At 37.8% G+C, this 15,161-nt stretch overlaps 1 protein-coding gene across 12 annotated transcripts in view; it reads right to left on the bottom strand.

The window, feature by feature from the left end:
* ROBO2 (roundabout guidance receptor 2) overlaps positions 1 to 15,161 on the bottom strand; it is a 1,245,885-nt gene that overhangs the window by 561,713 nt on the left and 669,011 nt on the right. For 2 of the 12 annotated variants that reach the window (XM_082460295.1, XM_082460301.1), the window contains exon 1: positions 4,748 to 5,503. The exons of 7 other annotated variants lie outside the window; for them this stretch is intronic. In XM_082460295.1, the coding sequence (XP_082316421.1) occupies positions 4,748 to 4,808 (61 nt within the window). In that variant the 5' untranslated portion in view covers positions 4,809 to 5,503. Of the gene's footprint in view, positions 1 to 4,747; positions 5,506 to 15,161 lie in introns of those variants that run through there. 3 more of the 12 variants (XM_082460303.1, XM_082460294.1, XM_082460299.1) reach the window with 3 other exon arrangements.

Consider the following 15,161-nt stretch of genomic DNA (forward strand, 5'->3'; position numbering starts at 1 on the left):
ATGGGCTGCGAGAACAAGTCAAAAATGATTTCTAGTCTGGGGTCATGAAAAACTGTGAATAGTGATGCCATTTACTGAGCTGGAGATGACTGGAAAGAGAAGCAAATTCTATCCATGGCTTGAGTTTGATATATTCATTTCTTAAATTATTTTATTGAGGTATAATTGACATACAACATTATATTAGTTTCAGGTGTACAACACAATGATTCGCTATTTGTATATATTGGGAAATGATCACCACAACAAATCTAGTTACTATCCAAGTTTGATATATTCTTATTAGATATCAAGCAAAGATGTCATGTAGTCAGCTGGATATGTCAAGTAATGTACGGGCACTGGAGATACAATGGTATATAGAAGAGCCAAGTTGTAATCTCATGCAATTTACATTCTTCCACAAGTGATTAGGGCAATTTGAGAAGTATCAGCATAAAGAAGTATTTAAAAACCCATGCGACCAGATGAAAGATATTAAGGATTAGGTGCAAATGGAGGAAAAAGCACTAAGGATTGAGGCCTAGATTACTCCAATGTTGTTTTGTTAGAGACAGGTTTTTTGGGTGAATATGCTACACTTTAGATGCTATATTAGATTTCTGCGATGCTGAAACACTGCCAGAGTTTATGGAATTTTCCCCTTAAAAGACTTTATGTCATCATTCATTCATGCTTTATTCAATAATTTAAAAAAGAAGAAAATCATTAACAACATCAATGTATTGATTTAGGTTGACAGGTCTATACCTGGAAACACTATCAGAAACATAACAATACTTCTCTTTGAAAATAAATCTCCAATATAGCACTCTATAACTTTCTGCTAGAACTCAGATCTGTAGACTTCTGTCTGCCTAAACTGGAAAAAGAACTATATAAGTTTGCATCAAGCTATACAGGATTGTAAAAGAAAAATGATGAGTCAAGACCCCAACTGGGTATATCCAAAGTTAAAATATTATTAACCTATCTCCTTTAAGTGCAGATTTTCTAAATTGTTATCCAAGAAACCTCTCACCTATTTTCTTCATTCTTCAAGTATTTCTTTAATTCCTTCCACTGGGTCCAAAAAAGAAGGAGAAGAAGGAGGGGAAGGAAGAAATGAAGGAGGAAGAGGAAGAGGGGGTACAGGAGGAGTAGGAGAAGGAGAAGAAGAGAACTAGGAGTAGAAATAAGTAAAAGGAAAATCTGTTTTTTCTAACTCTTCAAAAACCAAATTGCACATAGGAAGTAAATAAATAAATAACTCCTATGGACCGCAGAAACTACTGAAGCAGATATTACTGGACATGCACATCCTACATACATAAGCTCCCTTCATTACTATATATGTATATCCAAATGTAGGCAATGTGCTTACATATCCATATTTTCTATTAGCAAAGATGCTATTTTATACAGGTTGCTCAAGGATGCAAAGACTAGAATTTTTTTTTTTTGATATAATCATGACCTTTTTTTCTTTAAGATACTCTTTTCTCTATGTATTAAGAAATCCTTTTGGTTTATGGTCCACATGTTGCCTAGAATCAAATGTTATTCAAACAAAGCCAATTCAAACGTGATATTAGTGCATAGTTGCAAGAAGAAATTTCAGGTTACTTATATGCAATTTAAGTTCTGAAATGGACTACATATGGCTACAATAATGAGTCCATTACTGAAAGAAGCACTTTAGCAAAATGTATAAACCTATATGAGATTATATATCTGCACCATGCACACATATCATCTTTATCTCTCCAAATATCACAAGTGCCATTTTCATTTTAGAACAGTTAAGGATTAAAGACAAGAAATATTTTCATCTTAAAAACATCTTTTCACCAGTATTGTAAAATTATTGAACTGACACAATGTATGAAATATAGATGTAATCCAACAGTCTTGTGACAGTTTATATTAGTTCCCTGTAAATGATTACAAAACCATATTCTTATTTAAAAATAAAGAAAATCTGGAGAACAAAGGCTAAATTCAATACATATTCTCATACATAATAGTAAAGAAAAATCTGCATTTGGTTAATTAATCTGTATCGAATGAGATAATCTTTATTTACGTCCCAAATAGAAAAGTTTGCCTGTAGTTCTCAACTAACTTAATATTTATTCTCTACAGATTCCTACAGGCACAAGATACAGAAAAATCATAAATAATAATGGCACGTAACTTCCATGAGGATGCAAAACTCTTAACATTTTTCATATACTATAAAAATGCACATATAAATAACCCACCAAGCAAATTTCAATGCAAATCGATGCATCATTTGTCACTGAATAAAATTAATTTCTGTGTCTAGCACAAGGAGAGTCAGTATATCTTTGAAATGGTACAAGCTTCTCTAAATTTGAAATTCATGGGGAGAATAAGCACACACCTCTAAGAAGGATAATAAGTAAATAGAAATCATAGAACCCTGGAAAAGTAAGAAAGCTTAGAGATCCTACAAACAACCCCCTCATTATATATGTAAACACACAATCCCAATGTGTTGAAATAGCCTAGAGGGCAGTGTTGTCTACATCCCAAATTTTTAACAATCCCCATGGAGGGGCTGTCATCATTGGGGGGTAAACCAAAGGCAATCCAATGTCAAACGTATGACTTACATACTAATTCAGTAAGTGTCCACAGTTTCCATTGCTTTGGACATAGTAGACGCTAAATCCAAAAACTAGTTTCACACACACAAGAATTTAATACTACCTTTTCAACTCCTCAATCTTGGGCATTTTTCACTACATTACTATGAATGTTGCTGCACAGTTATGGCCCAGACACAAACTACACCCTTATCCTATAATGTTAAAACAGAACAAAGGTCCTAGGTGTATCTGTGGGACAGGAAGGGCAAGGTGAGGGGAGAGCGGGAAAGAAGGGAGGGAGCTAGGACACGAAGGAGGGAGGGAAGGGGAGAAATGATGTCTTGCTACTGCTGTTCCAGCAAGGTGGTTAATTGCATTTGTTTCATATATCTCCAAACACCCTGGTACATTAATTACATTCTGTAACACCAAGCTCTTCTGATTCCCTCTGTCACTTCCACTGAGCAATTTAATTGTATTCCAGCTAGCTAGCTACACAACGACTCAAAAAAAAAAAAAAACAAAAAAAAACTTGGTGATAGTTCTGTAATCTAATATATAGTTTATAATGCATTTCTGGCATTGCAGTATATAAATGCATGGCTTGTGAGAACATATCCAAAAAGTTATATCAAAGTCTTATTGTGATAATCAAAACACTTGGGACAAAACCTTTTTGTGATGGTAATCTAAATGTATTACAAAGGTAAATGTATTGAAGAAGAAAATGTCTGGTGAATGATTAGATATGATTAGAGATATTGCCACAGTAGAATTCACAGTGATTTACTCCTATACATCTACTACTTAGAAGGGAAAAAAGAAAAAAGCAGTGTGCCCACATGAACGCCTCGTGCCTACTATCGTTGGGGGACATGGGTACTTATGTAGTCCAGGATTGAAAACAGCCACTTGACTGAAGGTAAACTCATCCGTATTGCCTCATGTTTATAGAAGAGCTTCCTTTTTGAGTCTGATACATGGGGCTCTGTGCAACAGCAGCTGCCAGGAACAAAGTTAGCTCCTACAGGCGGGCAAAAATAGGCAGTGTCCCAAATAATGACTTCGTCCACAATGCAAATACTGGAGGAAAGTTTATGTAGCAACAAGCTACTATAATGGCTCAAGTATCTGGACCAATACACCTCAGATTATTAACAAGTACAGTAATTAAAAATCTAAAGTACTACAATCCACACATGCAGGCAAAAATATCATGCTCTAATCTTCTCTTTAGACCAATTATTTCCATTGATGTGAAAATTAAAGTTGCTAGTAGGTTAATACCAAATGTTCTTTTGACTTTCTTCTTTGGAACAAACAAACAAAAAAGCATGTTAAAGATTACTTCCACTCATCATTCAAAAGAGCTACAAAAAAGGATTTTGCAATCCTCCCACAAGAAACTGACATCCTATGAAAATATCCCAGGAAACCAAACCTGAACAAAAGACAGGCGAATCAGAGGCAGAATGCTGTCTGCTTGACAGACTGACTCAACCTAGAGCGAGACACCTACAGCACCTGTTTCAGATCCCCATTGTGTTTGCCACTAGGGACTAAGCGGAGTGTTCCGTGCCCACAGCCAGCCCACAGCTTCTGCTTCCCCCTTCCTGGAGCCTCGCCCTGTCTTACTTTTGACAGTTTTCTCCCTATGATCTAAATCTTTATTCTTGATATCACGCTAGGAGAGCACTTAACCAGCACACAGGTGATACACATTGATCCCTGTCTCAAATTCCTAACCTACTGCACTTTCACTGGGGTGTCTATTACTTATTTCACTTGAATTTCTAAGCCAAAGTTCAGATACAAGAACAAACCCCAAATGGAGAACAAGCACAGGAGTATTAGACTCGTTCAAGAGATTTACTTTCATATTTCTTTTTCTAACAAAACTGAGAGCCCATCATTTATTACCCAACTCCTCAATTAATTAAGGAAATTACAACAATAGGTGACTCCTAACACGTTCCATTTGCAGCAGTTTAGAAACAAAAGACTTAAAACCTCTGCTTCCCCCAAAGCCCCCATGCCTGGCCAAAAGGGACCAAAAGATATAATGTCATTTTATTTATAGCCCACATCCGACTCAGAAAGAAATGTTTTTTTGGGGGGGGGGGGAGGGATAGGATAGAAACATTTTAACTTACCATCAACCCGAACATATAAAAATCCACAGAGCAGTAGTTGTGTAAACATCAGCCGACTCATTTTGACATATTAAAAAGGATCCAGATTGTTTAAGAAACCAATCCCAGAGAGCAAAAGTACAAAAATAAGTATCAAAAAAAGAGGTAGGTCCAAAGTTTAGACTTTTCTAGCTGCTAATTAAAGTCAAGAAGAGCAAATGGCAAGATCAGAATGGGTTAGTGGAGAGGTCTTGAATGGGGCACATTTAGATCCATCCAAATTAGCAGAGAGCACTCCCAAGGCTGCTGTATTTCCTCACTGTGGCTTCCTAAATTCCCACGAATTCAGCCCAGCCGGAGGGATTATTCAAGTGTGTCTAACCCCCTCTCCTCAGGCTCCATGGCAATCCAAAGCCAAGTTCGTTCTTCAGAAGTCAAGAAGATGACGGGAGAGGAAAAAGACCTAATTCCTAGAAAGTGTTCCACAAACTTGCCAGCGCGCTGCCGAAAAAAAACATTGGCCTGCCCACTGGTTTCCTTTCCCCCGGTCTCCGTCTGGGTAGCAGCTCCACGTCCAGAGTTTTTTCACTAAAGTTCCATAATAAGGATGTGTCAAAGCAACACTTTGCAGGCGGGCCGATTTGGCGGGCCTCTCCTTTGCAACCTCGTTGCCTCCCTCCACCTCTCTCGTTCCCGAAAGAGAGGCAAAGGGAAATCGGGACGAGGCGGGTGGAGAATCCGAACTCCTACGTGGTGGGGCTGCAGGGAGGGAGGGAGGGAAGGCGGGAGGGATAGAGGGGCAGGGCTGAGACTGCTGCCACCCCACCCCCCCCGCGGTGCCGCCTCCGAGCGGCTGTGAACCCGGGCGGCGGCAGGAGGCGGGCGGGTGCGGAGCGGGGCGGGTGAGCCCGGGGGCCCAGCAGCGGGAGAGCAGGGGAGCGCGCGGTCCAGCCGCCCGCCCGGGTCTAGCCGCCAGTCCACCTGGTACGGCCGCCGCCGCCGCCGCTGCCGCTGTTCCCGCGGCCCCGCAGCAGAGCGTCCGCCTCCTCCTGCAGCTGCCGCGGGTGTTAGGACTTAGAGGAGGGAAGGCGAGGAGGCGGGAGGGGAGGGGAGGAATGAAAGCTGCTTGGAGTCTGCCCCGGGGAGGGGGGGCGGGGGGTGATGAGGGGGTGCACGGAGCCTCCACCTCCACGCTCCGCCACCCGCCCGCACAGGGGGCGCCAGCCCGCTGGGCAGTGGGAGGAGGGGGAGCTGGAAAGCCTAGAGTCCTCGTGGGACAGACATTAACAAATTCGGAGCCGAAGCTACCGGTCAACTCCTTCCCCTTCTCTGCGCCTCCTCGTCCCCCGCTCCTTCCCGCCTCCGGAGGGGATAGGTGGGCTCTAGCCTCCTGCCCTTCGCCGCGTCCCGTTTAATGGGCAGGTAATTTTCTCGGTGAGCGATTTCATGGAAGCCCTTCCTAATTATTCATCTCTCCGTCTGCCGGAGATGCACACGCTTTCTGGAAAAAGATCATCCGTCCAGGACCCCGGGTGCAGCCTCATTACCCGTTAAAATCACACAAACATTCACTCTTCACCTTTTAGCAAAATGAGAAGCTGAGCGGGAGGGAGAAAAGGAAAGGAAACAATATAACCACCTCTTGGAGCGGAAAGGTTGTGTCGGGGTGCTTTCTCCGTCGTTAAAAAGGCACAAAAAAGGGGGGAGGGAGATGTACAGAAATCTGTAGTCTCCACTGGCTTGTTTTAGCCAAGATCTATGGCCCCCTGAGGAATCCCGGGTGGGGGGGGAGGGGAAGGGGTGGCATCCCCTCTTCTGTTGCTCAGTTGCCTTATGACCCCCTCAAAGATGAATTTGACGCGGGGCTGAGGGATGCCAGGGAGTTGAGAAAACGCTTAGGATGGAGAAAGGCGATCAGGGAGCTTGGGTGCGGGGGGCCGGTACCCGAAGTTATTACCCTCCAGAGACTAGCACCTCTGAAAGGAAATTCGGAAAACCTGAAAACCCAACTGAGCTAATAACGAAGCTCAAAAACAGCTGAATTGCAGCCCAAAGACGAAAAAATCTTGAAAATTAAGGCAGAACCCACCAAGTGAATGCCATTCAGGACCGGGAAGATTAAGGCAGGCCACATTAGATCAAAGAGATGCTAGTGTCTGGGGTGCCACCGGTGTGGCCGGTGGAGCCCGGCCCACGTGTGATCACAGGCTCGCTGGTAGTTGTTTGATGCTAGTTCGGATGATTACAAGGCAGGTTATAAGAACTCACGCAGGTTCCCGAGCCGAGCTAAAAGCTGGATGGTGAGTCTTTAGTTCCCCCTACTGGAAAATATTAGAAAAGATTCCTTCTGTTCGTGGCCTTGTGAAGCAGTTTGAAGAAGAGCCTTTGTCTGGTGGTACATTTTGGTGTTGCCACTCAATTTAGCTCTCCCTTGCCTATTATGGATGTGATATTGTGTGTTTCAAAAAAAAATGTTCAGTGACACTCAAGTAATTAGGAGAGTTTTTATGGCACCTCTGCATGCCTGAAAATTATGGTAATGAAATAGTCTTGCAGAAGAATAAAACAAGCCACTCTTCTTGTGAAGCATTAAGAGTAATTTCAGCACACTTTTTATATACATTATTTAGTTGTTTTAAAAAAGTGCATTAGTGTGCTGAAGTTAAATCACTTGAATTCTCACAGTAATGATTCTAAATGAATTATTCTTTTACCACTCTAAGAAAAGAAGGGGGGAGGGGAGGGCGAGACAAGTTCACATGCTTTTTTTTTTTTTTTTTTTTACCCAAAGGGCCAAGTCTAACTTAGATGGTATGGTGGTCATGGAAAATGACAAAATTCATTGGATTAATATCTCTCTTATCTATCTTTAATGTTGCCAAATAATTTATAATTCTTTAAATTTTTCATTTTAAACATTCTGACTAGATTTAAAATCAGGGATTACAAAGTCTACTTTATTCCTCTAATGTACCACCACCACCACCCCCCAATCTCTATTTCAAATTTCCCTACATGGGTACAACAGAAAATATTCTGAAAGTAAAGTCTCCCTAATAATAATGCAGAAATTAACAAATCATATAGACTTAAAGCTCTTTAATTTTAAGATAGATCTCAGAAAGGAAGATATTGGGACATTTCATCTTGAAAAGTTTTGTCATGGCTATTCATCTGGAGGGAAAAAGGTAGATTTGACTTCATATATGTTACAGTCAACCATCTACAAATGCCTTTCCTTAGGTGATCTATAAAATCACTCGAAGGCAGCAGAAAGGGTGTGCGTGGGAAGTTGGAGGAGGGTAGTTTGAAGGAGAATGACCTAGCAATTGCTGTTGTTCCCTAGGGCAGAAAAATGTTACCTCACATTTCACAGAAAGTTGTCCTTGTATAGAGTATGACAAATGACCTCACACAGAGAAAAGATTTATTTAAGAGACATTCCTTTGGTTACATTTATTTGGCATTTTGGACCAAGCATCATCATTTTGCATTCATACTTTACTTACTAAAAGTGACAAAACACACCATTGATTTCAGTCTCGTGCCGTCTTTTTGCAATACATTACCTACATTATTTAGTAATGTCTGTAACAAAGGAATTTAGGGGTCTATGTTTTGTGATTTTTCTTGAAGGTAAGTTCATAAATGATGTTTAAAAAGAATACTCTGTCGGTCTCTCATTTGACATAAAATGTGACCAAGGGAAACCGATAACTTTACATATGACTCTCATACCAAGTGATGGTTCAAGATTATGACCAAAACTCTCAACACTAACAGTTACTGTAAGAGTCTACAGACAGAAATGTAATATAGACAACAATAAGTCCAAGGGGAACAAAGACACTACCTTCTGGGAGGTTTGATAAGATCTGTATTAGAGAAAAGTTTACATTTCTATTAAATTTAACACACTTGGGCTTCCCTGGTGGTGCAGTGGTTGAGAATCTGCCTGCTAATGCAGGAGACACGGGTTTGAGCCCTGGTCTGGGAAGATCCCACATGCCGCGGAGCAACTAGGCCCGTGAGCCACAACTACTGAGCCTGCGCATCTGGAGCCTGTGCTCCGCAATAAGAGAGGCCACGACAGTGAAAGGCCTGCGCACCGCGATGAAGAGTGGCCCCCACTTGCCACAACTAGAGAAAGCCCTCGCACAGAAATGAAGACCCAACACAGCCATAAATAAATAAATTTAAAAATAAAAAATAAAAAAAAATAAAAAAAAAAAAAATTTAACACACTTTTAGTGAGCAGTGTCTATAGAAGAAATGGATTCCTCACTTGGGTTTTCTAAAAGGAAAATCTTTAAAACCTGAACATTCTAGTAGAAGTTGGAAATTCAATTTTAGTATCGCTTTAGCTAAAAAATTTTTTTTTAGGTTTTCATTAAGACAAAACCAGAAATAGCTTAGAACAATGAAGCACCCGCACCGCCAAATTAGAATGTTTAAGATACATAAAATTAAATGGGCACTTGGCTATAATATCTTCCCAAATATCAAGTGTTTTTTTTTTTTTCTTCTCTAAACAAGCTGCTAAATAGAAAATGTACATGGAAATCTAGGCTCCTTTTATGTAAAACCTAGAATGGTATTATTATGTGCTCAAAATGTGCCTACCAGATAAATATATATTTTAATATATCTAAAGACATCTATGTGTAGGAGACTATAATTAACCCTAATTGGGGTAAGGTGATCAAATGATCTTCTTTGTGATTGCATTTCTGAGTTGGCATTCTTGGAGAAACATAAAATACTCATCTGAAGCCAATCTGCACAATATAAGATATAAAATATTAAATATTTCTTTTCCATACCAAATTCCCAAAGGATGTGGTATAATTTGAAAAATCCCAATCTATTTTTTTTTTTACTCTTTCCAACATGCCCTCATTATAGCTGCAAGGTGGTATACATAGGCAAATCAACTGATCCCTGATAATAATTTTAATATCTACTATGAAGTGGTGAGCACTTGCTATATGTCAGGAATTGTTCTAGTTTTTAAAAATTCATTAAATCATTTAAATCCTATGAGAGCCTTATGTGGTTGATATTATTCCCATTGTACAGATGAGAAAACTGAAGTTTAGATATCTAACCCAAATTAATAAAAAGTGCAATCTTCCTTTGAATCCAGATCTCTCTACAAAATCTATGCTCCTAAGGGTTTTAAAATATCTTCCACATTGTAGAAACACTGTAACACTTTAATAAATTGCTTTGATTGATTAATTTAAGATCTGGTACACCAAAACATATAGAAATACATAATCAGTTTTTGTTTCCAAAATTGAAGCACCTTTTTACAGCCAGAAGACCATTTGTTATCAGTTCAGTTTGAATTTTTCTATGTAAGATTGTCTTATCATACTATGCAGAAACAACACATTTACATGAAACGTATGGGTTACTATCGACAAAAGAACACAGGACAATTAAAATAAGCGAAGCATTAAGAATCCAGATCAGAGAAGAATGACTCATGTGCTCTTAGGTTATTCTTCTTTTTATTACACTCCAACTTGTTGCAAAACGATTTGAGGGAGCCAAGATAAATTGCATATTGTTCTTCTGAAATATGTTCTAAGTATCTGATTTCAGTCAATTCATTTTCAATATTCACTAATACTCTGTATGTAATCAGTCTGCCTATCTATGTATCTATCTATGATTAGTACTTTTGGTACATTACATGGAGTTATTAAAATATTCCATTCTTAGAGATCTGAGATTTAAGTTGACTGAAATGTAGCAATATATCACAAAAACAAAGTATTTTCTACCAAATACCGTCATTTGTGGTCAAGAAGAATTTTTCTTTTTTTTAGAATTAAAATCAATTTGGAAAATTATTTTCTATCTCGATTGAAAACTTCAGTGATACTTCCAAACTTAACATAGCTTTTGATTAAATAAAATATTACATTAAGTATTAATAATAAATAATATTGAGGTATAATTTCTCTAAGTGTGTATACCTTAAAATTTAGAATTTTTAAAAACACATAAAGCTATTTCAGAGTTCATCGATGAGATTTTATCTTCTTAATGTCAGTACTCCTCATTCTGAGGTTGTCCGTTACCCCCCTCCCTCCGTTTAAGTGATCTATGAAACCGCAACCTCGGCCATAAATTAAAAAGTAGCTCTTTGGTGGGGAAGATAACCTTTCATCTAGATTAGGAAAGTGTTTTTAGAAATAAGCAAAATTGTCAGTCTCACAAAGATAGAAATTATTTACAGGTGCACCTCCATCTATGTGGCCTCTGACCATAACAGGCTAGGCTTCCTATCCCTGCATAGTCTTTTTCTGCTGGTTATTTTATCATCTCTATTTACAGCTCTCGAGTTCTAATTTTAGTACACAGCCTAATTTCAATGATGTTAAATAATACACTTTTTGCTATTTTTATACCACAACATAATGAACCCAAGAAAATCCCTTTGATTTTTGGCCAAACTATTCCAAGTCCATCTGCTCCAATCTGGGCTTTGTATAATTGAATTTTAGCAACGCAACTGTAATCCTAATAAGAAGGTTTTTCTAAAAATCCAAAACAGAATTTTTGTTGTTCTTAAGAAGAAGGAATTGTCAAAGATTTAGGAAAAGATTCATCATACCTATAGGCCAAAATTTTTAGTTATCTGCTCACTGAGTTGTCTTTTAGACTATTTAACAATGGATTCTTCAAATTCAAAAGAAGTTGCTTACTCTCTCTTAACAATAATATCATGGAATTAATCCAAGGGCACATGTAATCCAATTGAACTGCCTATGGTTCTGTCATACAGAAGAACTAATCTGCTCAGGAGCAAATTCTGAATTTCTTCCAGTATCCAAATTATCTTATTTCTGCCTGATAAAATAACTTCTGGCTGCCTGCAGAGTTCTTGAAGTCCTTCTACAACGAGTACTATGTTTTTAGTTGTTAGATACCAGCAGGGAGACTAGGTAATATAATTTTGCTTTAAAAAATGAGAGATGTAAATACACATTCTCTTACTAAAGTGATAAAGTGAAATATCTGGGGACTTCCCTGGTGGTCCAATGGTTAAGACTTCACCTTCCATTGCAGGCGGTGTGGGTTTGATCCCTGGTGGGGCAGCTAAGATCCCACATGCCTCGTGGCCAAAAAACCCAAAACATAAAAAAGGGAAGCAATAATGTAACAAACTCAATAAAGACTTAAAATGGTCCACATCAAAAACAAATCTTTTTTAAAAAAGTGAAATATCTGGAAATATTGTCATGGTCCAAGTTGAGAAACAAAACTACAAATGACGGAATAATATGACATATAAAGTACTTCAAATCAAAATATTTCAATTTGGATAAAAAGTCTCTCTTAAGCAGTTTCTACTTATTAATCATTTACTAAAAAGCAGTATAGGTATAAGTGACTTTTGTTTTCTGAGTAATTTTGGCTTTTCCATTATATACTAATACTAATGTAAAAAGATGGAAAAATCAAATCATTAAAATTGAAAAATGCTAGTGTAGTTTTTGACAATTTCATACAAATGGTATGGTCCTCCTATCAAATTGGCTTGTTTTAATTTTTAATATACTTTATTTTCAATGACTAGCTCTTTATATTTAGTAGGAATATACAATTTAAGTATGTTTATATTGTATCTAATGTAAGATATATTGAGCATCTAAAAATTAACTTATAATTTTTAGCAATGAGAGAAATGTTTCACCAAATTTCTATTCTTTAATTTTTCATTTTTCAAAGACTACTAACCTATGATCCTTTCCTTTGGCAGTCTGGCAAACATGAGTGTTTGAAGCACTGATTGGTATAGACGGGGTCAATGAAAATTATATAGCATGATGAGCACTGTGGGATTTTTTTTTTTTTTTAGGTTGTCTCTACATCTGGCTTAAGTTCAGGTTATTACTTACCTATTATTTTGTCCCTCCCTTCTCTACTTCCCACCAAGTACACACATTAAAAAGACATTATGTCACAAAGGTGGAGCAACAATTTATAGGTGTATTGATAGTCTATTTTCCAGCCTTTGTTCTGAATCATGCTTAAATTATCAAAAAAGAGATGAAAACATTTTATTTTAAGACTTCCAGGGATTTTACAATATTCTTAAGTAAACCATTCACTCATCATTGGGAAAATTTTATTCTTCTCCAATCTAACTGTGAAGTAGCATTTCTACTTCATTATCCCTGGGAGGAGACGGAATGATGAATGAATGACTAACTGGGGAAATTATAGAGCATGCTGGCTAAGAGCTGGAGCTCTGGAACAAGCAGATCTAACCTTGGTTATACCACTTACAGTGTGATCTTAACAACTGTCTCAACCGTAAAATAAAGATTAAAATAGTGCCTACTCAGATGGGTGTATGAATGATGGTTTTAAAGAACTTGCACAGTGAACATCTTAACTGGTTTCCAACACTTAGGTTGTTGGAGTGTATTAATGAATCTCCATCATGGTGGCAGAGACAATGCTGTATGGCAAGCTCGAATTATTTTCTTTCCTTCTTCTACTAAGAGCTTGGTTAAATATCCCAGCTCCCTTGCAGGTAGATATCCTGTGACTGAGATGTGGCCACTGCAGGCACTTCTGGGACTGGCCTCTAAGATACCTCCCATAGCACCCCAGACACTTTATTTTATCATTCATTGGACGGCCAAACCCTGTAGAAAACACCAAGCCACCAGATGGAATAAATGAGTCCCAGAATAAGTATGTAGAGCGAATGATCACACTCTCTCCTGAATGTTTTTCATTGAGTTGGACAAAAAAATAACTTATAATTATTATTATACTTAATAAATTATTGAAGTTTTTGTATTCTTTGTTTTAGCACTTAGCCTATTCTGACAAATATAATAAGCTACTTTGAATATCGCCTAAAGTTTAAATGGAAATGTGGTATTTATTTCTTCACAGGACATTGAACCATGATTAATATTAGAAAAATACCTAACTTTTAAAAACTATGTGGCAAGCACTTCAATAAGTCTTTTATATTAATTGTCTTATTTAGTATCACAAAGCATATGAGGGTAATGTTATTTTTAGCCCCACAGTTCAGAGTAGTTAATGAAAGCTCAAATTGAAAAAACTTTGAAAGTGTCATAATTTGAAACTAACTCATATTCAGTGTCAACAAACCTATGGTATCATGCAGGATAGACTAGGTTTTTCTATGGCAGAGTTTCTCAAACGTTTTCTCACTGTTACTCTAAGATGCATTTTTAGGTATTTTTGTCCTAATCAGCTCCCCATGGAATTTAATACCACAGATACAGTACCTATGTTTATGCGCTGTATGTATGTATGTATGTATGTAATTTATACATAAAAAGAGTAAGATTTTGTTTGCCCCCCAAAACCAATTTTACATCACTGCCATTGAGGATGCATATTCTACAAATACAAACAATTCCAAAGTCTTAAGCAATAAGGTTTATTTCTTGCTATATTGTGAGTCTATTGGAGACTCTGTTCTACATCATCCTCGTTCTAGGATCTAGGTTGCTGGAGCACTCACTTTCTGAACAAATGGAAAAGCAGAATATGGCTGTTAAATTCCTTGGCTGGGGATGAATTACACTATTTCTTATATTTCGTTGCCAAAACAAGACAAAATATCCACCCTACTCCCCCTTCATGGATGCGAAGAAGCTGGAAATATTCGTTGATCAGCTCTATTTACCATCCCACATATCCACCCCCTGCAGACTTCCTTGCTTTTGGAAGGAATTATTTAAATTCATTATGGCAGTATAGGTTATTGCAGGCTAAAGAGAAACTCTAATTTATTATTAAATGTTTTGGTACTGGGTTGAGTAGTGTCCGCCCAAAACCTCAGAATGTGTCCTTGTTTGGAAATAGGGTCTTTGCAAATTTAATCAAGTTGAAATGAATTTATGCTAGATTAGGATGGGCCCTAATCCAATGACTAGGGTCCTTAAGAGAAGAGGGAAATTTCGACACAGACACGGAAGTCAAAGGGAGAAGATAGCTATGTGAAGACAATGGCAGAGATTGGAGTTATGCTGCTCTACACCAAGGAATGCCTGGAGCCACCAGACTCTGAAAGAAGTCAGAAGGGATTCTTCCCTAGAGCCTTAAGAACATGGCCCTGATTTTCTAGCCTCTGGAACTGTGAGAGAATAAATTTCTGTTGTTTAAGCCAATAAGACTGTGGTACTTGTTATGGTAGCCCTAAGAAATTAATGTAACCATTACAAGTTTTAATAAATTCAAAATGGGAAAATAACTTTTTGTTTATTAAAAGCCAAGTAGATGAATGATAGATTAGTAGAAATCTTGGGAAACAATGGTAATATGCATTCTAAGCCTATTTAAATCAAAAGTTTATCATATATATAGTCAAACAGACACATGTATGTCTAACACAAAGAAGACTAAAGAGAGAGAAAAATTTAAA

Source organism: Balaenoptera physalus (assembly GCF_965194825.1).
Source record: "Balaenoptera physalus genome assembly, chromosome: 4".
NCBI classification, from domain to species: Eukaryota; Metazoa; Chordata; class Mammalia; order Artiodactyla; family Balaenopteridae; genus Balaenoptera; species Balaenoptera physalus.